The sequence below is a fragment of the Acanthopagrus latus genome, chromosome 16 (genome assembly GCF_904848185.1).
Source record: "Acanthopagrus latus isolate v.2019 chromosome 16, fAcaLat1.1, whole genome shotgun sequence".
Taxonomy (NCBI): Eukaryota; Metazoa; Chordata; class Actinopteri; order Spariformes; family Sparidae; genus Acanthopagrus; species Acanthopagrus latus.
In genome coordinates this window covers 12,235,896-12,259,269 of record NC_051054.1, presented here as the reverse complement: position 1 = coordinate 12,259,269, position 23,374 = coordinate 12,235,896, and the positions used below count along the sequence as shown (strand labels likewise).

General features: G+C 43.6%; 2 protein-coding genes and 1 long non-coding RNA gene across 7 annotated transcripts in view; 2 read left to right on the top strand and 1 right to left on the bottom strand.

Annotated features, from left to right (window-relative positions):
* Positions 1-6,130, top strand: part of ktn1 (kinectin 1) — a 19,295-nt gene extending 13,165 nt beyond the window's left edge. For 3 of the 4 annotated variants that reach the window (XM_037125035.1, XM_037125037.1, XM_037125034.1), the window contains 11 exons: positions 1,319-1,408; positions 1,505-1,591; positions 1,683-1,772; positions 1,862-1,954; positions 2,061-2,129; positions 2,248-2,331; positions 3,400-3,483; positions 4,533-4,616; positions 4,704-4,799; positions 4,889-4,999; positions 5,097-6,130. In XM_037125035.1, the coding sequence (XP_036980930.1) occupies positions 1,319-1,408; positions 1,505-1,591; positions 1,683-1,772; positions 1,862-1,954; positions 2,061-2,129; positions 2,248-2,331; positions 3,400-3,483; positions 4,533-4,616; positions 4,704-4,799; positions 4,889-4,999; positions 5,097-5,126 (918 nt within the window). In that variant the 3' untranslated portion in view covers positions 5,127-6,130. The remainder of the gene's footprint in view (positions 1-1,318; positions 1,409-1,504; positions 1,592-1,682; positions 1,773-1,861; positions 1,955-2,060; positions 2,130-2,247; positions 2,332-3,399; positions 3,484-4,532; positions 4,617-4,703; positions 4,800-4,888; positions 5,000-5,096) is intronic. The other variant, XM_037125036.1, reaches the window with a different exon arrangement.
* LOC119034226 overlaps positions 1-10,282 on the bottom strand; it is a 12,434-nt gene extending 2,152 nt beyond the window's left edge. Inside the window, exons 1-2 of the long non-coding RNA XR_005079506.1 lie at positions 10,206-10,282; positions 8,869-8,959 (exon numbers count right to left, since the gene is read on the bottom strand). This is a non-coding gene — a long non-coding RNA (uncharacterized LOC119034226). The remainder of the gene's footprint in view (positions 1-8,868; positions 8,960-10,205) is intronic.
* peli2 (pellino E3 ubiquitin protein ligase family member 2) lies at positions 9,353-23,374 on the top strand. 2 transcript variants are annotated; one of them, XM_037125043.1, is made up of 6 exons: positions 9,353-9,688; positions 15,355-15,484; positions 18,503-18,604; positions 19,542-19,739; positions 19,873-20,061; positions 20,477-23,374. In XM_037125043.1, the coding sequence occupies exons 1-6, from the start codon at positions 9,612-9,614 to the stop codon at positions 21,053-21,055; spliced, it is 1,275 nt and encodes a 424-aa protein (XP_036980938.1). In that variant the 5' UTR covers positions 9,353-9,611; the 3' UTR covers positions 21,056-23,374. The 2 variants fall into 2 exon arrangements, with proteins under 2 accessions (XP_036980938.1, XP_036980937.1); XM_037125042.1 differs by lacking the exon at positions 9,353-9,688 and adding an exon at positions 10,039-10,273.

Below are 23,374 nucleotides of genomic sequence, written 5' to 3'. Positions count from 1 at the left end.
CTGTCATGTGACTCATTTCTAGCATGTTTTCCTGCCATCCTGCTTTGTGACATCCGTAATGTCAATATCACCACTTAATCTTCAAATTTGTTTAATTTGCTCAAATTTTTAAAGGGACAGTTCACCCCAAAATCTAAGATAGACTTTCCTCTTTCTTGTGGCGCTTTCAGCCATCTAAATTGTTTTGTGAGTTGCTGAGTTTTTGAGATATCAGCCGTAGATGTGTTTTTAAGACCCAGCAACTGTCACTGAAACAATCTAAATGGATAAATAACACTACAGGAAAGAGTATTTGTTATTTTTGATTTTGTGGTGAGCTGTCCTTTTTAATGCAGCTTATTCCTTTTTGGAATGTGTGATTGAAAACGTTTTAATTAATATGCAACTGTGCCCTTATGTTTCTCACAACTTACGCATCCTTGTCCTCCATCAGGATGAACAGATGTAATTAAATGTAAAACAAAATCTACAGTGTGTTTCTCGTAGCTGCAGGTCTCTTCCTGAAGAAGCAGGGTGGGTTACCAGATAGCTGGTCTATTCACAGTTACAGTGAAGTGTGTGTATATATGTGCCCTCCTCCCCCTACTTTAGGGAAGGGTACATGCTGAACCATCAGCACAGCAGCTGCTCTCCTGCCATCTGAGTACAGTAGAAAGCACCTTCTCTTCGATGAGCCAGGGAGTTCCTTGGCAGCTGTTGTGTACTGTCAGTGCATGCTGGTTGTATTCGACTCTACACTCGTCTCAGAGCTGCCTTGTGTGACACAGTGTGTTAATGTGAATAGAGCTTAGACTGCCAGCTGGCTAGTGCTTGGCATACATTCTCCCTTCAGGCCTCAGAGTGACAGTGCATGATGCTGCCCTATTGTGGGAGGACTGAAAGCTACCTTTTTAATTTATTGAAGAGTTTCGAGGTACTTTGTACAGTTCCATGAAAGCAAATTGATTTGTTTGTGGTTGCAGGAAGACTAAAGCATGTATTACGCTCTGAAGCTGAGGTTGTTGACACTTGATGTAGGTTTGGCCTGTTGAAAGATGTTTCCCTTGGGAAATGGGGGAGGTAGGACTGATATTGCGTGTATCCTGATTCTCTAAACTCAATTTAAGATCATGTTTAATGAATCATTCCAGTGACACTGATTGGAGTGTCTCGATGGATGACTTGATGTGTGATTTATTATAAAACAAGAAATGTGGTGGTCACATGCTTCGATGACCTCTTGGCCTTGTCTTCGAAGTGACAGGAATGTTTTAACAGTTGGTGCTCAATCTTCTCTCCGCTCTTTTTGTCCTCCTTACCCCCTCCCATCACATTGTAGGAGAACCAGACAGCACTCGCAGTGACTCAGGCCGAGTGTCGAGACGTTCTGCACAAACTTCTGCCCAATGTGCCTCTGCCCAGTGAGCAGGTATGTGTAATACTGGACTTCGACTGCAATTCAAATTGTGTTTGAATACCTCTTTCCTCCTGTGTTTCTCCTAAATCTTTATCTACTCTCTACTAGAACCATCAGGAGTGGCTCCACACATTTGAAAGGGCAGCAGCTGAAAGCTCAGCTACACAATCCACCCCTGTATCAGGGGACTCTGAGGTAAATAGAGTGGAAATGTAAATATGCACACCTTTCTTCTTAAACCAAAGGAATCTGGAGCAAAAAATTCTTCTCCTCTCTCTGTAAATAGGCACTGTCTGAGAAGCTGAAAGAAGCTGAGGAAACCCAAAGGATTCTACAGAAAGACTGTGAGACTTACAAGAAGGTTTTGGCAGAGACGGTGAGATAAGGTTTTACTTTGTAATAGTTGAGGTTCCATGGTTTAGACATGATTGCCAAACTAAGCTGTCATCCCTGCTGTCTCCACAGGAGGGCATCCTGCAGCGCCTCCAGAACAGCGTGGAGCAGGAGGAGTCTCGCTGGAGGGTGAAGCTGGAGCTATCCCAGGGAGAGCTCAAAGAGGTATGTGTTGAGGATGAGCAAGAAAAACAACTCCCAGATTTAAAGTGGTTATGTCATTTTGCTGTGTGCACCATTAATTGCAAAATTCTCTTGTGTTTTACCTTAGATGAGCCAGAAAGTCACATCTCTGGAGCAAGAGATTGAAAGACTAAGTGATGGAGCTGAGTTGGAAAATGTCAGTTCTCTTGAAACACAAATCTAAAGCTGACAGTCTCACATTTGTTAGAAGATGTATCATAGTTCATACTTCAACCATCTTGCTGGTTTTTCATCTTGTCTTTTGTCTTCTGCAGCTGAGACGAGAAAAGCAGCACTTGGAGTCTGAGCTAGAGAGGGCAGAGCGTGAGAGTGCCACCTATGTGACGGAGGTCAGAGAGGTGAGCCTTCAGATTCCTAGTAATGTCATGGCTGTGCATCTGTACATGTGGTCATTCCTGGAGAATGAGCTCTTTTGTCCATCGCTTTCATGTTCATGGTGTGTTTTTGGTTTTTGGGGGTTTTGTTTGCGTTTTGATGTTTTTGTGACATCCTTTTACTCTGTTTGTTTGAGGCCTATGATGTCCACACACAACAGACAATAAATACTAAACTGAAAGAACACATGTCAGCACTAGCAATTACTGGACTGACTTAATTGACCCCCTTTGGTAATTCAGAGTCATGCAAAATAGTATCCCCTGTTTTATTCATCACTACACACTAGGGGTGGGAGTCTCTTGGCACCTCACGATTCGGTTCGATCACAATTCAGAGGGCTATGATGATAAAACTATAAGCCCTGATTCTTACCAACAATACGGACATAAGTCCTTGGCAATAAAAGTTGCAGTAGAGATTGTAATTTGCGTTGCCCTGTCTGAGTTGGGTGGAAAATTTGATGTCTTGCTCAATGGTCCTCCGGTTGGAAGCAACTACAACCGACTGTTGTTTCCCTCCTCTGGGTGGAAACATGTAATGTGGTTCCTCATGTTTGTCATTTTTCCAAAATATTTTAGTTTAGTTTGACGCAACTTGCATATGATGTGGCTTGACCAGGTCCTTTTTCCCTTCAGCTGTTACTGAAGCCCGAATGTTTCCACGCTCTTGGTTTTATACCAGAGGGTTCCAGTAGAATTTCACTCAGCCATCTCGTGTTTTTTGTTCTGTGCATGCCATCAGCTGTCCGGGCGCTGCACTTCCGCACCTCCGAATTCTGCCTCTTGCGTTCTGTCAACATTATGTTGTCACTTAACATTTAGAAAATCAGTTTTTGACATTTGACATGAATCTATTCAGAATCGTCCGCATTGCAATGCATCTAAGAATAAATTATTTCTCCCACCCCTACTATACACCCCTGCTAAATATCAGCTCATATTACTGCATAGACTGTGTGCTAGTAGTGCTGTCCTGGATCCGACTCCCACAGACTCCCATTAAACACATGATCTCAAACTTAATTTCAGCTCAAAGATCTGTTGACTGAATTGCAGACCAGACTTGATGGCTCATATACAGAGGCTATCAGACAGAATGAGGAGCTGAATTTGGTAAGCGTTGCTCACTCTGTAGCTAGAGCTCCTTTTTTTAAAAACCTCTCCCTTATTGCTCTGCCAAAGGAAAGAGGGGTGTTTCCTGGCATCTTCTGCAGCTTTGGGTCATCATCCATAACCTCAGTGAACATGCTCTCTCAGCCTCTAACTTCCAGAGTCAGAGGTGGAAAATGATGACTCGCTTTCACACTTGGTGATACTTTAATGACTAATTCTTCCTTCTCTTCACTGGTACTTGACCTCAACTCACTCTGTCACGCCAGACATCTAACAAATGGCTTACTAGTTAACTTGCCTTCCTTCTGCAATGCAGAAGCCAAACACGCACTCAATTTTGTTACTCCACGCCTTCAACTGCACACTATTACTCCCTCAGCTTCCTCACAAACCTTGTCTGTCGGATTTGTCTCATTGTCTCTGTCTTCCCAAAATGCCCCTGGACATTTCTGTTGTCTTTGTGAAGCATTTGTGGTCATCAGTTTTTCTACAATGTAATGGCTGTGTTAAGACCAGCAACAGCACTATAAAGAAATGTTGTATTTTTCTGCCACGCTTTGCTGCATTGGCCAGTTGGGTACACACAAGTGTATATTCCTTGTACTCCTTCCTCGTGAATTTTTATAAGGCAAATGATGTAGTTTTACTCTTTTATCTTGCAATCTTGGAGACAAGAGAAGAAGTGACGGTAGACATAACTTTCCAGAGTATCATAAACTGTGTAACCACATCTGATAAGCCTTACAACGTGACTATATTACTCAAACTGGACTTCCCAGATCGTGATTCATCCTCTCACCGGTACCTGTAGAAGCATGCCCACACCAACACAGCCCCTTGCAGTCTTACACAGTGCTATTTTTGGTTCGAACACAGCCTAAGTAGGACAAGCAAAATCTGTTAAATCTGTCCAAGTGTTGAGCTCTCGATACACACTCTTTCTGTACATTGAATGCTTCTTCTTTTTTTTTATAACTAGGGTTAACAGGTGCCAATGGGAGGCTGTAATGTGCAGTAGAACATGTACTGACTGTCTGTTTTAATTTCAGCTGAAAACCCAACTCACTCAGACTCTGTCCAAGCTGGAGACAGAAGAGAATGAGAGGCAAAAGGTGGCTGGTGACTTGTATAAGGTAAAATTGTGAATTATTATGCTGCTGTTATAGGTCCAACCCCAGGCCACTTTGTTAACAAATGGAACTTTCTGGTTCTTTATCCAGGCCCAGCAGTCTCTTGATCTGATCCAGGGAGAGCTCTCAAAGGTTACGGACAACGCTGATGAGCTGATAGAGAATAGCAGTCTGACATCACAGAGGGTAAGATACTTGGGCATTTTGTGGGTGATGTATGTCTTTGTGTTCATGGTATCTGGTTGGTGACATTGCATTTGCCATGTCTTTTATAGGAAGAGATAGACAGAAAGGAGAAAATGACTGCAGGACTGAACCAAACGGTCAGAGAACTGCAGCAGCTGCTACAAGCCGTCAGCCGGCAACTCGCCAAGGGACAGGAAGGGGTAAGGCCTATTGCAACACTGTACTTACTGCCCAATAAAACATTATGGTATCCTAATCCTGAAGTCTGAGCATTTTGCATTTTTTAATTTCCTGCAGGAGGCTGACAAAGATCTGCCCAAGGTATAGTGAGAGGAGGACAGACCCCCATGCAGCCACCCTGACTGCACTACAGAGACCATCTTTGACCTTCGGTCTCATCACTACCACCGTCACACCATACTGTCACACCCAGCCCCCCCCCCTGTTTCCAAATCTCTGTCACCTCACCTGTACTGTAGGCAGCCCACAGCTGAGGTGCTGACAAACCACTCCCAGGCTCACTGTTGGCCATGAGGGAGCAGGCAGAGGTTTCCGTTGATTCCAAACACTCCAGACACTGTACCAAAACGCACTACTTCGCTCCCACCACATTCCTCTTCTTCAGCATCATAGCCAGATAATTTTTTCTCTCAACGTAAAAATGACATCCAGCATAATTTAAACTGTGTGGCAACCATTCCTGGTTCCTGTTCCTCTTCCCTGTTTAAAACACCTGTGTTTTTCAGTGAAATCCTTTTGAATACTACAGTAGTGTGTTGTTTATTTGTTAAGAGAGGGCAGTGATACAAATTTCCAACTTGATGAAACAAACTTTGGGTTTTCAGTCCTTTTTTTCTTAACTTAAAATCATGTATTGTTTAAATGTACCAGTTAGGACCTGCTGAAACACACGATGTTGTTGATCTGTTTGCCTCCTGACCAGAACTATTTCAAACTGTTCATTCATTCATGAATTCATAGCTTCATGCATACCTTGGCTCAGTATTGGGTGGGAGAGGGGGAGATCAGAAGGGGTCTCAGTGTATCCGAAGGGTCACTACGTGACTGTAACTATGGAGATGTATGGACAAATTGTAGTCAAGTCTGTACTGCAGCTCCAGAGAGGAGGGAATCTGTGACCCTGGCTGTGGAAGGAGAGGCCAGGTCAGCAGTGTTAGAGGTTTTTAATCCTACTGCAACTACTCTAGGAATAAGCGTCCCATATCATCTGTAATCAACACTTGCTATATTGTTGCTAAGTTCATTAACACTGAAGATTTTGTTCTTTTTGTAACAGGTGATGTTAATAAAAGGGATGCTTGATAAATCTGTGCAACGTTCCTGTTCTACTTATTTTTCTTCCACTGTACTTTTTTCCCCAGTACTTCTTTCCCCCAACCACTGGGGGGCAGCACACAACTTCAGTTGACATTTCAAACTGCTTTAGCTCACCCTCAAGCCAACTTCTGCTCATGAAGCTTTGACGGTGATGTATATTCTGCATTGTGAAGTATTTATCTGACTTCCTGGCACCCAAAATGTGTGTAACGTGCTGGGTTTATTTTAGGTAAGTTTTGTCGGACCATAGAGACGCTGACACTGTGTGCTGCCTCAATCATGGAACATTTGGGGTGTGACCAGTTTCCTGTGATGGCAACATGCTGTATAATCCCTCAGAACAGGAGACTGTTTTCTCAGCTCCTGCATGAAGTTTTCCAAAATATTTCCCATCAGTGAAACGATGTGAAAGAAAACAGGATTGCAACTGGTAGCTGAAATAATCAAAACCTTACAAGAACAATGTCGAACTTGGCTGTGATGTTGGGAAAATAAATCACTCTGTTGTGGTCCCTTGTTGATGCTGTGAGTGGCCGAGTGTGAAAGTGTGCTGTAAGCCCAGCTGTGCCATGTTTCTGATTTTTTTTTTTTCTTTCACCACTTCCAGCTGTCTATTTTATTGAAAGGATAAAGTCTGTGAACGAATTTGCTCTCTGTATGTGCACAGTAAGCTCTTGCTCTCATCTTTTGCATGTTAAAACAGCCTTTTAAAACAACAGGACTGTTGTGCTGGCTGGGGGGTCAGGTCAGGGGCGCGAGCAACATGGGATCAGCACATTCCCCACATTCTCCCACACTGTCATGCTGCAGTCAGCTGATTGGAGATCTGGCTTTTACCTTCATGGAAACCTCGCGACGGAACAGGCGCTGCTGTATCCTCAACACGCTCATCAGTAACTGGATAATACAGGGAGCGCCTTTCTCAGCTAGCTGCGCTGGAGGCTGTGCCTCATTACAGTGCCCTATGATGTAGCTGAATATAAAGTTGTGGGTTTAAATGTCTTGTTTCCTCTGAGTGAAATAAATAAACTGTCTAATACATTTACTGACACTTTTGTGGTTACATTTCCCACAGCTCTGTCATAGTGTCACAGTTCTTAGAAAACACTGGCATGTGATCCAATGTTGGTAAATGACAAAAGATTTAAATCTGTGAGGGTCATGTTACACTCCGTCAGACACTTACTGGTAGTCTCATGACTCCCAGAGACAGTCTGGTGTGTAATGCCTGTTGAAGAGCACCGAGGAAGTTAATGGGGGCTTTGTATTTCCTATGTCATCACCGCTCACACTGCCAGTCTCCATTGCGCAATTTAGGCTGTCGCAGTAGGCCTCCTCTGCTCCGCACGCTTCTTGCCTGGTAACATTTGACTCCTCCTCCTAAACATAGATTTGCACTCACACTCCGCCAGCACAACTTCGGCAAGGCAGCCCACTCCCTGCATCTGCTCTCCATCAGTGTGGTATGTGCTAGAGAGCCTTTGATCCCCACTCCCCCAACTCTACTGTGTGTGTGTGTGTGTGTGTGTGTGTGTGCGCGCACATAAGGGAGGGTGATTCAGACAGACATAGAAAAGACTGTAGTGCTCTTTTACACGCACAATGCCCAGTGGATGAAAGCAAGCGGAAAGAGACAGTGACACAAAAGAGCAGTAAACATTCATTATAGCCACAGTTTTTAAGGCCAGCCCCCTGGGCCTGTAGTTATAAACCTAATGCAGCCGGATCCTTGTGCACAAGTGCTGAAGAAGCTGAAGCTTCACTCCTCTGTACTATTAATGGAGAAGTATGTGCAGCTATGAGCAGAACTGCCAAATGCCATGGATTTATCTGAAGTGTATTGCTTACAAATGGAATAACACATCAACGTTGTATCTTGTTGTACTGCAGGGTTTTAGTACATAGAGGTGGGGAGGAGAGTAACTTCTCTGGCCCTGGTGACCCCCTGCTACCTTTTGTTTTTGTGTCAAGTGTTATTGCACTTTGAAACTGAACACCAGTTCAAACAGGAGGCCATAATTGCAGAAGCAATAGGACCACTGAAGGGGGGGCTGAAGCACTCAGGGTGCCTCCAGCTAGGGAGATCCTTGCAAAAACAAGACAGAGGCAGTAAAATGCTGATGGGACTGCCAGACAAAAGTGGAGAAGTGGCACATTCATCAGAAAGGCGTGAGAACAACTGGACAAGTGGGAGACATTGGAGGTTGAGAAGTTCTTGACATCCTCGCACAAGGTGTGGACATTTGGTTACAGTCTGCAAGTCATTCCCAGAAGAAGCAATTAAGCAGATGACTGGGTCTTGCTGTTATTATTAGACTGATTTGCATCTTCTCACATGTAGCCAGGTGACTAACAAGATACCACAGAGAGAATTACGCATATACCTGTAGGCCTTGCAGCCAACAGGAGATGAAACTAGGAAGCTCGACAATGAAATGAAATGATCAAAATGAACAATGGGGATGTGAAAATAAAACTTCCGGGCATGCAGATAAATAGTGATGTGATTATGTTGCATCAATCACATGTATTTTAGGACTGCAATAAAGTCATAATCAAATAAAGTTCTTGAAAGGGCCCAGGGGGGTCACCAATAAAATAAGCAAATCTGATTTCACCATCCTTTCACTGGCCGCATGTTATCTCAGTCAGGAAATTCATACCAGGATGATTGTTTTCACTGCCCAACCTTCTCTGCAGGCTCAAGTTACTTAGGACAAAGTAGTCATACCTCATAAAATTATGTCAGCGTTGACACATTTGTGCAGAGAGCGAAGTGAGCCACGTGACGCCGACATTCACAAGACGTTCCGACGAGACGTCTGTAGAAAAAACAAAACAAAACAAAAGGAAACGTAGTCTTGTCACTTGTGGGAAACTGGAAACTCTGCTAAGATTTCAAGAGAAGTATGATCGCTTTAAGAATTCCCAGATTGTACTCTTTGTTTACATAACACAGGGTGCGATCCATGGCCCATGAGAGGTGGCGAGGGTAGGGGATTTTACTGTCGGCAAGATAATATTGTTCACCCAGTGATAAATCAAACTCAAAACGCGTACCTCGGATGTAATTATGACCTTTAGTAATGACACGGAGAGGATTCATGCAAAAACTGTGGTTTAAACCTAGATTCGGTGCGGAGTCCCCCCCTACACAAAGTAAAGAGCAGCAGAATGGTACGTCCCGGCCCTGCTCCTCGCTGTTTTTGTATCTGCTTCAGAGCGGATTCAGCCGCCAAGTAAGTTACATTTTTGCCATGTCACGCTACAGAAGTTTGAGACCAATCTATTTATAGAAAAAAACTGATTTTGGTGTGGGCACCGAGACATATGCTGCTGGACATATGATCTGAAATGAGAGCCTGACGCGTCTTTTGAAGGGAATTCCTGGTGATTTTCTTTCCTTTTTTTCTCTTTGGTTGAGCCGCTGTTATTACTGTATAGCTGAGGTTACACAGTGAAGCCAGAAGCCTCATGTTTTCGTCAAGCCAAGAGGAGCACTGCGCCCCGTCCAAAGACCCGGTGAAGTACGGGGAGCTGGTGGTGCTGGGGTAAGTTCATCCTCGTTGAGACGTATTTTTGAGGGGGATATTTTCTCACCGTATAGGCTCATTTACGTGGACGAGAAAGCGAGTATTCGTCGCCAGCGAACTTTCACTCGAGCGGGCACTCACGCAGCCAACTCAGCGACGCGACTGTAAGTTTTGAAAATAAGATATGTCTATATTATGGCTTTCTTTTCATTAATACAGCCAAATGGCGACTTTTACACGGTTGGCTAGCTCTTTGCTTAATCAAGAAAACACGTCAAGCCCCGTGGAGATTCACGCGCTCACGTTACTCCACTAATCAGACACGTGCGCAATCACGAATGTGTACGTTTTTACTTGGTTGCCGAGTTGAAGGCGATGTCTCATTAGCTCACCGCCAGGACAGAAACAGCGTTAACAAGAGCTGCGATTGAACCTAACCACGGCCACATAGATCGTATCGTGGAGGACAACTTTAGAGGCCGAGGTTGAAATGAATCCCGCACTCAGCAAGTCTGACCAGGGCGCTCCCTCCTACCTTAAAGTTGGATTCATGGGGTTTAAGGAATTCGGAAGTGGTGATGGTCCCCTCCCCCAGTCCCCAGGGTTCGTCCTATTTTTCTTAACGCTATCTGTGGCGCAGACCACAAAACTTTACATCTGTGTTAAGACACACAGGTTACAGTCCCGCACACATGCACCGCAAGGCCGTGGCTTGGCGTTACTTCCAAGATGCCCACAGATCATTGTTGAAGTCAATGGTTTTTCTTATTCTTTACATTCACTAATGTCTGCTGCTCACATGGTCAGGTAGGGGACCTGAACAGCTACCATGCTTTTTGACCACTGAAGACCAACAGCGTCATTGTTGTGGGGGGATAAAACACCTGTATCACCAGATATCACCACAATATCTCAGTATCACTATATATTTAATTTTGGAGCTATATTCATCTACAGAATTGTTTATGCATACAGTTGCCACAAAGGGATATATATGCCCTTGGCCAAGGCTTGAGAAATCAAGGTACTCAAATCATTTCAAGCCCCGTGAGGCAGACTGTGACTTTGTGATGTGATTGGTTAATCAAGTAAGGTGTCAGTTGATGCTAAAATCATATCAAAATATTTCCATAAAACAGTCCTGCTCACTGATTTTCAGGATTCCACACAATGGTCTGATGCAACCATGGATAAAAGAAAAGTGGAAAGCTACCATATAGACACTTGTGTAGGCTCACAGGGTATATATTGTCACATCCCCACATGACAGCCTTGATTAAAGGTCCCAAACCCCGTGGGCGCACTTTTCTTTCATAGGCCCTTTAATTAAGCTATCTTTTCTGTAGCATGGTGGTGACAGTGAACATTTCACAATAATAGTGCAGTTATTCTCAATCTCAGCATGTCTTTGTTTATTTCTCTAAACTCTGCAGTACTTTTAACGTTTTATGCTGAAATAACATTAGAATAGGGCCTCATTGGACCTTGCTACTAAATAAAATGTGTCCATGGCACAGAGAATCAAAAACTGTTAAGTAGGGCTTAACCAATGATTATTTTCATTATTGATTACTGTCATTCACAGATTATCATCTAAATGAATGTCTTTCATAAAATGACTGTAAATGCACCAAAAAATGTTTTACAATTTCCTGAAGGCTGGAATGATTGATGATCAATCATTCGTAGTAGATTATTGTTTTCAGATCAAGTACTGGAAGTTGACATCAAATGCCTCTACAGATCTATTTTCATACTTTTATTATATATATCTTGCTCAAAACTAAACCGAAAGCCTATTTTAGACAAGTTTATTATGTCAAAGCTCCTGCATTGTGTTGAGATAGCACTCCACATTGGAGTACTTAGACTTCTTTTGTTGAATTGAAAAGAAGACATCTATGTATTATTCCAATAAGGTTTTAATTTATTTGGCACTGATACTGAAGCCGTCACATTGGCACACAGTGTTACACTATTTCAAACAATACCCAGCCCTAATCTGTTGCTGTGAAAACACACAAGACAGGGGCATTAGTATACGTGTCTCATCCTGCCACTGGTAAAACCTGGTGTGGCCTTTTCTTTGTTTGTCAGAGCGATTTCAAAACCACTACTGTGTTTTTTCAGGATTTGTTCAGGTGAAACTGCAGCCAGTTATCATTCTCAACAATCATGTTTATATTTCTAAGCTGTCAAGGGCAACATGAAAACACCTGCTGTGTCATCAGTGATTGGAGTTTGTCCAGAACTGCAACTCAGCTCAAAGTTATTAGGACTTAAAATGAACATTTCTAGGTGTTTGTGCTGAGGGAATTGCCTATATAGCATTTGTCTGGAGCTCTTGAAATGAGGTGTTTAGAAAGGTTACACACACATCTCGTGGTAGAGTGTGGTTTTGTCCCCTGCCCTCCACCCATACATTCACAGCCAGACTGCTTATTATAAGGGACAAAAAGTGCCGACTGCTTATTACCCAGGGCTGAGCATGTGGCATGCTTGAAGCTGCTACTTTTGTTCTCTCTCCTGACATAAAGACACATATTTGAATCAGATGTGACGGGTGTATAATCACTACCATGACATCACATCCCATTGATAAAACTGATGGTAGACAAGATAGCTGACAGCATGGAACAAAGCTTGTTTGAGCAGCAGTTCCCTCAGCGGTTTGTTGCCATGACCGTGGTGGCTCTTATTACTTGCATGGCTGCCCCCCATCTCTGCCTGCCTGGGCGGATTGGCTTGGTGCTGGTCAGTGAGGAGGGAGGAGGGGGGGTCGGGGGGTGGCTGCATGGGTATCCTGGAAATGAAAGGATGGATTGATCAGGGCCCAGCCTTTGCCTCTCCTCAGCTTCCTCTGTCCATTGTGGCGGGGTGACTGGGCCTATTGATTGAACTTTGAACATTTATCCTTAAAGAACCGCTCGGTAAAGGAAGTGTACAAATCAACTAGGGGACATCTTTGGTACAAACTGGCACTGATTGTTGAGATGAGATGGGTGTTTGTTGACCAGTGACTGCCTCCCATGTAGTGATAATCTGCTGTTTGTTTCAGCATTTTCCGATTATTGGGATTTTTCCTCCCATGTACCTTTTTATTTAAATTCTCTGATTCCATCTTCTGAATTATAATTATTTTCTGGTTTCTTGACTTTCTTGGGCAGTAAATTGAATATCTTTGGGTTGTGGACAAAACAAAACAAGATGTCATGTTGGGCTTGCTTTTTCCACCATTTTTTGCCAACATTTGACACAAAGCATGACTTCCTTGGCAGAGCTTAACCAAAAAAATCTTTAGTTGCAGGCAACTTATGGGGTAAAAAGTACAATATTTGCCTTGAAAATGTAGTGGAGAGGAAGTAAGCCTATAAAGTTATGTCAATTAATCAATTGAAAGGAAATAAATGCCATCTATTTATGAAAATTGACAGTTTTGGTCCTTAATGTAAAGATTTGCTGCTTTTCTGAATCATTTATGTCAGTGAATGAAGAGTCTTTGGGTGATGGACTGCTGGTTGGACAAAAAAAGCACTTTGGAGGCACCATCTTGGTTTTTGGGAAATTGTGATGAGAGTTATTCATAAATCTTTGACATTTTATCGCCTGAACAAACTGTGAAAATAATGGGCAGATTAATCGATAATGAAAACAGTCGTTGCAGTTGCAGCCCCTGTTTCAAATATCTGTCATCTACCAATCCCAAATTTGTACAGTTTAGACTGACATATCTGCAGCATTGATAGCCTTTAGTCTTACTTTGCAGCAGCATCTGACCTCTGTGCCACCCTCTGTGACCCTTTAAGGCCACCCTGCCTCTGTGTCATGCTAATGAGGGTTATAACAACTCAGCATATCTCCTCCTCATTCCCTTCACATTAGCCTTTCATGTTAGCATAAGAGGTAGGAGGTACTGTTGGCTCCTTAGTGCAACCCTGGAGGATAGGTGATATGCCAGAGTCTTCTAATCCCCGCTACTGAGTATTGGAAGGTAAATCCGCCGTCTGTCTGGCACAGGTCAAAAGGGAAAGCGATCACAATTAGTTGGAGCGCAGCTTTAAAGAGCCTGTCCTTGCTAATGTGACGGTGGCGGTTCCTCGATGTAACGATGAATGAAGGGCACGTGCTGCGATTCTGAAAGAGCCATGGTTGTATTTTCAGAATTCATCATGGCGATAAATGATGAGCTGCATATCATCTTATTATGTGTTGCATGTGAGACTTCCAGGCACAGGTTCCCGGCAGATAGCCCCCACCGTAACTACAAGGAAATCTGAATAATATATAGGCCTAGCTGCTCTTTATTTAGGTGGAAGTTTCTAGGACAGGTCTGATGAAATTGGAGTGTAGCGTTGGACTAGAGTTTGTGTTCTGTCTCATATGGGTCAAAACCACATAATATTTATATGTTTGTAGCCTCTGATTAATAAACATACTGTAGGAAAACAGTCCTGAACCGTCTTTTCAGAATGGATGTCTTTTTAAAGCAGCACATAAAAGAAAACCACTATTAGACAAGAATCATCAACAATCTATGTAAAATCTGAATTAATAACACATATATAATTCTGTATCCACTGTTATTTTGCCATCTTCCTCCTGCTGTCAGTATATTGGTTGTAGTCTTGTCCACATTGCCTCTCTAGTTCTCTGTGGGTGGCTTGTCCTACAGGCCAGCTTTGTGCACTGTGCTGACTGGGACCATGTGTTTCCATGCCTGACCAGCCATGTGGAGACATGGGACAGGTGGACTAGCTTTGGAGGGAGGTAGGGAGGAGTAGAAAGAGTCTTTTGATGCTGTATTTGTGTAGCAACAAAAATGAGAAAAATGTCACGTTGTGTTGTGGTTTGCGGGGTTCATCATTCCCTCAGTGATATTCATTGCTATGCAAACCTGAGGCTTTTAACAGAGATATATCAGTAGTGCAAAGTAGCTGTGCACCTCACTGTGGCTACATGTGAGCATGTGACAGAAGGTCTGTGTGTTGGATGGGAGTAGAGCATGGGGTGTCCCAGCTGTAGGAACCAGCTGGTGGATGGGGAGAGGACCAGAGCTTCCGGAAGCTTCTTCATTCACAAGGACCTGCCCTAAGTGCCTCGCAGCAGACTGAAGGGCAAAACTGGAATCCGCTATCGAGAAGTGAAAAGGGAGAGTAATCTTAGATGCTCTTCGAGTCGCGCTGAGAGGCTCTGAAATCAGATCTTAGAGCTTTCCGTATCAGTGTTTCAAATCCAGCTATGAGAGAACCAGTTTCAGTCATGTGAGCCAGTCCTCCACCCAGACTGTGCGTTCCCAAACCTGACGTGCATCTTAAAACCTGCTCCTGCCTAGCTGGGACACAGAGCAAGAGAACAGCTGCAGTTTACACAGAGTTGGCTCACTGAAATCACAAGTACCAGAGTGCATTATGTAATGAGAGACATTATCCAAGGTAACGCTTAGTTTGCTAATAGGGTGCATTAGATTGCCAGTGATGTAATGCGTGGCAAATCTCCTTTTGCAAAAAACAACACATGAATGTTTCTAATTCCCCATGTGTACTTGTTAGATGAATACAAGAATTTTGCCTGTAAATCACATTAGACACAAGTTTTTTTTTTCTTTTACAGCTTAAAAAGCCGTTTTCATAAAATATTTAACTGTGAATTTGTTGTCCTTCCCTCCTCCCTCCCCTGTGTCACAGGTACAATGGCTCCCTGCCCAATGGAGATCGGGGTAGACGGAAAAGCAGATTTGCGCTGTACAGGAGGACCAAAGCCAATGGTGTTAAGCCGAGTACTGTGCACATCCTCAACACACCCCAGGCAAACAAGGTACCAAATAGATCAGAGGATAAATAAGTGATTTATTTAACAGACTCTCAGTGAGAATGAACAATCGTCTGTGTGTCTCTTGATGTATATTTTGGACAGAAATGTATATAAGCATGCGATCCTATGACTGAGACAGAGGATTCATATTGTGATTGAACTCAGGAACTCAGCAGTAGGGATTTCAGTAGCTGATGGAACGTGCAGCAGCAAACTCCTTTACATTATTGTTGGCAGATTTTAAAGTTGACATTTCCACTACAATAACTCTAGTTCCTAGCCGGGCCTCATAGCTTTTCTTTGCACCGGAGTGCCTGCCAGAAACTGCCCCGTCGAGTATAACATGTCTGCATTCCTGCCGTTGGTTCCCAAGCAAAACTGCTAAACAAGCCAGAGGGATGTGCTTACCTCTGCACCTCTCAGAGGCCAATATTCCAGACATTTGTTGGGAGTTTAGACCCTCTGGTTCAGGTTACTCTCACCTTGTGGAACTTGACTCCTGATATGTGCTTAGAGGTTTTTCTGTGGCAGAAGCTTTTCATTGCAGTGATTGTGCATCATTCCATTCAAGATGTCTCTGCTGCTTCATGTTCCAAGTTGCAGGCTGTATGCTGGTCCTTAGAAAGTCTTGAATTGTCTTAAGTTCAATTTAAGACGTATATGCTTTAAGAATCCTTAAATGGTCATCAATTTGAATTTCTGTCAATTTATCTAATCTACTTACATTTGTCTAATCAATTTAAGGCAAAATAAGTCCACATTTCTGCACCGGTGCACCTGGAATTTAGCACGTCTGATTATGTTCTGTCGTACATATTTTTAACAATTAGTTTAAACTTTTACATCATTAAATATTTTTCAAAATACCCCACACAAACTTTACATTCATTTCAGTGCAAGATTAGCATGCAAATAATTGAAGTTATCCCAATTTCTTGTTGCGAGTGCTGTGAATTGAATCACTAAAACATTTAGGTGCACATTTTATTCCTGTTTAAATTCATGCACGCAAATGTTATATCAGGTGCAACTAAATTATATGCACCTTACCCATGTCAACAGTAAGTCTGGAGCCTTATATTTCTACATAAAACCTACCTCTGCACAAAAATCAGCATTACATTTGATAAAAAATGATTTTGAAAAGCATTAAATTGAAGTTTGTGATACCTGTAGACACCCTGAGTTGTCTCTCAGACATTTTGCTCAGACAACCATGTTTCACTGGACCCCGGCTGTTTTTACTGCAAAGCTTAGTTGAGCAAAGAATGCCATTTGCACGGACCGTTTCAAAGATAGGAACTGCTGTGCGCTTCTTCCCCTTTCACCACTCTTCCTCCCTGCCACCCTGTTTGTTACTAGGCCTGGGATTAGGAGAGTTGAACTAAAGAGGAAGTTGTTGCAGTTGCCTGACCCTACACTCCCAGCTGTACACAAGGTCAAAAATAGCCATTCCTTAGAGACGAGCAGTGTGGTGAGCTTAATTTGAGGAGAGCCTTCTTTTTGCACACGGAGTAAAGCAGACCAAGCTTTCATCCTTCTTTTTCTATTATTTTCTTTTTTTCAGCAGTCCCCCAGCCTGTTCCAGCTCCCTCACAGTGTAGCAGTGTCATATGAGCGAACTGAGAACGCTCTATGGCTCAGAAGCTGAGAGGGAAAGCTCACGTGTCTGTGCACACTCTGGTGTTCATGACAGATAATGAGGAGCTCCTGTGACGCTGCTGCCAGTCGCATATTCAAATCCTGCCTCTGCTTTCTCATCTCACCACTTGATCTCAATTACGGCAGTTGTGCATATGTGAATGTTTGCATTGTCCCTCCTTTGGGTGTCAGATGGCATGTGGCTGTGTTTTTATTTTCTTTCCCCACCAAAAAGGGGGTGGGGGGGTGACATTGTGCGGGGGAGGGTGTGCTCCCCCCCATTAAAAAAAGAAGAAAAAAAAGGATGCTTCCGTTAGGAGCGTGCATCTCTGAACAGGTGGAGCACCATTTGTTTGTAGTGGCGCAGTCGAGACAAGACTGCATGTGATGATGACATTTGTCCCCGTCTGTCTCCGAGGTTACAGCAGAGCGCTGATGACCCACTTTCTCTCTCCCTCTTTCCCTCTAGCACGTGACAAAGAGGAGGAGGAGGGGAGGGGGGTTGTTTTGGAAATGGCATTCGCAGATTAGAGCGGGATGATAGTGGCATGTGGTAAAGTGTTGATGGGAGCTGAGTGGCTTTGACCCACCACCCTCCGTCACTACACTGACTGACCGAGGCAGTTCAGCTGGTAGGCAAGCTTGTGTTAACTCAGGCCGGTTTATGGTCACTGTCATGGGAGTGTGACTTCACACACTCGTCTCTGTTCCTCTGCCAGAAATTCCTGCCACGCATCTTTGGTTTTAGGCAGTATGACTCTGAAATGAAAAAATGTTCTCGCTTTAATCAGGGATTTTAAAAAGTTTTGAAAGTTTGGGAAGAATTTGACTATTTTGTTGTCATGGTTAGAAATATTCAAATATATTCTTTAAAAGCAGAACAGTGTTCCATCTGGACATTCACTCATGTAAATGAAAAATCTTACTACTACATCTTCATAATATTTGAAAAAATGAAACAATCCCATAGTCATATTTGTTGTTCAGTTTAGTGAATATTAAAGGATATAAGCTTTGAAAGTCAGGACAGATTTGGTACAATGAAAATGCCTGGAAAGTCCTGGAATCTTAATTTCTGTCATGAATTAAAAAAAAATGTTTAAGTTAAACAAAAAACCTAATATGATGAAAATGAGAGGAAATATACGATGTATTCTCTTCTAACTAGCGCCATGGTTGTTGTTGAATCTTATTTGCCCTGGTCTGAAATTTAACATCAGCAATGATACAATGACTGCATAAGGCAGAAGTTGGTAAATAAAACACTCCTTTGTTGTTGGCACACCTATACTTAAACTGTTAAAATGTCCATTTGTTGTGTTTTGAAATGGCATTGTGATGTGTGACAGGTTTTTTAATTAGTTGTTTGTTTTATTTCAGGCTGTGAACTGTAAAGGCCAACACAGCATCTCCTACACGCTGTCCAGAAACCAGACGGTGGTGGTGGAGTACTGCCATGACAAAGACACAGACATGTTTCAGGTAAAGCTCAGTTACACTGACGATGATCGATCCAGAATAATTTCCCAAGGCCAAAAAGGGGATTGCTTGTTTTACCTTCTTTTTTTGTCTTTGTGCTAACACCTTGATACTACACAGAACAAAGAAAAACATTTAAAAAAAAGGTTTTAGAAGCTGTATTTATTTTTGGTGCAATAAAATATACTTGACAGTGATTATCAAAATATATGCTGATTTAATTTCTTGTGGTTTGATTGACTAATCTGGTCAATTCTAAAATTGATTATGAATATTTGCAGCTGTGACTGCATATTTTGTTGTTCTTCCCGAACCACTAGAGAGTGCTTGTGGCCTGCAACTGTTCTGTCTGTAGCTTTAATCTGAATGTACAGCAAGCTGATGATGAGCAAAGGGACACATGCCTCGCATTCAGCCCCTGTGTCCATGTGTCTGTGAACAACACTGAATAAATAGAAACGGACACAGCAGAGACAGGAAAACTACTCAGAAAATAGGACTTGGGGCAATTTGAAGTGAAAAAAAAGAGGAAATGAAAGGGGGAAATGCTTATTTTAAGCTCTGCTTATTCAGCTTGAGAACTGTTTGGACAAATTTCAACGGCGAACTCTGTGGTGGCCTAGAAAATAAAACTAAAATAATATTTTGGAGAAAAAAAACTTGGATTCTCTTCAGAGATGCACTGATATAATAACATGCTGCAGCACGAAACCGTGTTTTGTGCGCACACACACACAGCAAGATGATCCTGTATACCTTCATTCAAATGTCAAACCGCCACAAGCAGCCAAATGGCTGAAATGCCGGGAAGCAGAAATGTTTGAATGTCTGCAGGGAATTCAAAAGAAACCCTCCATTCATCCATGCAAATATACTGCAAGAGATCACGAGAAACTATATGATTATGGTATGATGTTGATTAATGAGTGTTGTTTTTCAGATTGGGCGTTCTACTGAGAGTCCCATTGACTTTGTGGTGACTGACACAATAGCAGGAGGCCAGGAGGGCGAGGAGACTCCCATCACTCAGAGCACCATCTCCCGTTTTGCCTGCCGAGTTGTCTGCGAGCGCAACCCGCCCTTCACTGCTCGCATCTACGCTGCTGGTTTTGATTCCTCCAAAAACATCTTCCTCGGGGTAATTATGATTCAGTGTACCGCCTGTTTACACACCGGATATAGAATTTCTGTCATTGACGCTGTTGTGTCAACAGTGGACTGCCACACAGCAAATCAGCTGTGTCATCATCTATGTTCTGTCTCACTCATAGGAAAAAGCCGCAAAATGGAAGAATCCTGACGGTCACATGGATGGACTGACCACCAATGGCGTGCTGGTGATGCACCCTAAGGGCGGGTTCACGACGGAGTCAAAGCCTGGAGTCTGGAGGGAGATTTCTGTTTGTGGCGATGTTTACACACTGAGAGAGACCCGCTCAGCACAGACCCCCGGCAAACTGGTTGGTATACATACATTAACTGAAGCATCATAAAGTATTAAGGAACAGTTCACCCAAACATTAAGCAGTCATTATAGAAACTTTGGTGAGGTGTTGTAGTCTAGAAAACATTTTTGGAGCTTCACAGCAAAACAGCGTTGTAGCATTCTCTTAAACAACGGAAGTAGCTGGGGATTTGGGGAAGTTTAAAACTTACACAATTAAAACCAAACATAAATCCTCAGCCATCTGATATAATCTGTGTCTCCAAAAGCCACGAGATCCCAAATTGGTTTGCAAAGAGATTATTTACACATTTACATTTTCCTTTTTGGGAGAAGTGTTCCTTGCATGCATGTTACATGCATGAGCATTCTTTTTTTTTTTGTTCTGCTAAGTGAAACTAAATGTGTGCCTGCTACATCCTCCTCTGCAGGTGGAGAATGAGAGTAATATCCTGCAGGACGGCTCCCTGGTGGATCTGTGTGGAGCCACTTTACTGTGGCGTACTGCGGAAGGCCTCTTCCACACTCCCACCCAAAAGCATCTGGAGGCTCTCAGGCAGGAGATCAACGCGGCACGGCCCCAGTGCCCCGTGGGTCTCAACACGCTTGCCTTCCCCAGCATGCAACGCAGCCGCGCCCTCTCATCTCTCGAGGACAAGCAGCCATGGGTCTACTTGGCGTGCGGCCACGTGCACGGTTACCACAACTGGGGCCACCGTTCAGAGCAGGAGGCCAGCACTCAGCGAGAGTGTCCCATGTGCCGGATGGTTGGGCCCTACGTGCCGCTGTGGCTGGGCTGTGAGGCGGCTTTCTACGTGGACACAGGTGCACCAACACATGCCTTTGTGCCATGTGGACACGTGTGTTCGGAGAAGTCCGTCAAGTACTGGGCGGAGATCCCTCTGCCTCACGGCACCCACGCCTTCCACGCCGCCTGCCCCTTCTGTGCCACCCAGCTCAGTCTCACTCAGGGCTGTACCAAGCTAATCTTCCAGGGCCCGGTGGACTGAGCGGAAGGGTCCTGCTCCGGCAGAGAAGATTAAACAGGAATGCCAACACGCTGTGAAACTGTTCCCATTATTTTGTGCTTTGTTTTGTTCGTATAAGCCAGCTGTGGAAAGGAGTAAGTCTTCTCAAGTTCTGGTCATAAACTGTGGATTCTGCACAACAGAGAGCCATTACAGATTGTTCAGGGCCTCTTGTGGATGTTCAGATGGCCACTGTGGGACGCAGAGATGGTGGAGCACACTGGACCACAGGTGCCTGGCTCCTCCAGAATGAAATACTGATTCAGCTGTCCTGCCGCTTTAAACAAGGCTCCAGCACTGGGCTGTTTTAAACTGCAATGGCTGCTGGTTTCCCATCAGAGAGCCATAGAATTAAGGTTGTAGAAGGAATGAATTGCTTTTACTCATGAATCAGACTGAAGCAGGTAATGGCAGAGTAGTTTTGGGAATAAGAAAAGGGGGGAGGGTTTTTAGTTCAATCCCTGATGGGTCTGAGAGAAAGTTTTACAGAGCCAGACAGCTGGACTGTTGGCTGGGAGAGAGGCCAGGAGAAACTGGGGTCTAACGAGTTAAGCGTTCCCCATTGCCCTGTCGTCCCTGAACCCCTAATGGCATCTAGATCATGTAGCTCTCCAGATTTTGGCTTCCATTTGCTGAACAAACATTAAGGACGGGGGAGGGGGGCGGGACTTTTTGTGTATAGAGATATAATCCAGTGCCTCAAATCCCAATAAACTGGGAATATTTTTCATAAACGAGAAAAGATATTTTGTTGAAGGCAAAGGGAGGGGTAGTTTTGCAGACGTAAGGTGATGACAACCCACACAGATTCTTCTCCACATTTATATCCAACAGAGGACGTATTTTACTACACTGAGGCCCTTGTACTGTTTTGTAATGCAAATGTTAATATATTTTTCTCCTGCATAAATAATGTGTGTGAGAATGTTTGAGAGTGTGTGCATGCATGTGTGATTGCGTGTGGGTTGGGCTGTGTGGGTGTCCTCGGGCTTTGTTTAAAATTGCCCTGCATCATTTCACCCCAATCCCCTTTACTATGATCTCGCCCACCACCCCAAAAAAAAAAGCTACCAGAGAGAACACAGGACTGAAATGGACCTCGCAGGGTTTGACAATGAATGTACTGAAATACATCGACTCTCCTCGCTGGTGGCGCCTCAGTTACACAGCTGTTCAAGGTATATGTAAGGCCGTCATTGGAGCTGTACCACCACATGCATCAACTGCACCTGATTTGCTAGCTTGCAAGCTAGTCGTGTCGCTGCCCCACACACACACACACGTACTGTATTCAATCTGCACTGTTGTTAGCTTTATCCCATGCTGGGTCTGATCCAATGATTTTGTACGCTGTCAAACCTGGGCACAGTCTCAGCAGCATCCAGAGATTATACCAAATATAAGGAGGAGCTGTTTTTCTCTCCACACGCAAGATGTAACGACCACTCTCTCCGATCCAAAGTGTTTCTGTAAACAATACTAAACCCAAACGGCTGCTATGGTGGAGTGTTGACAGCTCTGGATTACAGTCAGGGCTGTTAAGTTGCTCGCAAACCGTTCTCCATGGGAATAATGATATTATCGCGCACCATGCCAAATTTGGTGAGTTCTATTGTGCGTGGATGAGTCGAGTTGTCCAAAACAAAAGTAGCGGACAAATTGAAACTAAAGAATCTGGGACGAATCTTTGCACTCTTCCGGATGTTGGCTTGCCAGACTGTGCCCACATGTAGAGTGTAGTTGAAGGCGTTAATTCTGCCACTGGCTCATCAAAATACGATATAAAGCATTTATGAGATGTTGAGGGTAAAGTTCCTATTGTAGCATTCAAATTTTGCCCCAGGCCTCACTGACAAAGCCATGATCTCAACGGCTCTTTTTTGTTTTTGTTTTTTGGTTCCCTTTCGAAGTGAAACCTAGCTAGCATTCTGAAAAAGCAACATCAGCAGCATTACGCTTTACTCATACCACAGAGCATTTCTGAATGGCCCAATCGCTCCAGATTTTATGTAACCACCGAGCAGGGTCACGTACTAAAAGCCACATACTGTACAGTAGCATTCCTCTTCCAACACTTCGAGCTCAAACACTGTGCCCATTGCTTAAGACTGTGTTCTGTAACAGCTGCGGAGTAGCTGCCTCAAACATTCCTCCTTGGTAAACATGGGTGGGGCCCTCAGTTCACCCAAGGGCTTGTTCTATGATTATTTGTCTCCTACAGGAACTCTGTACACAAGCCATAGAACGCACTGATGCTCCCAATGCCTCCTTTGCAAAGAATAAAATATTTTTTAAAAATAA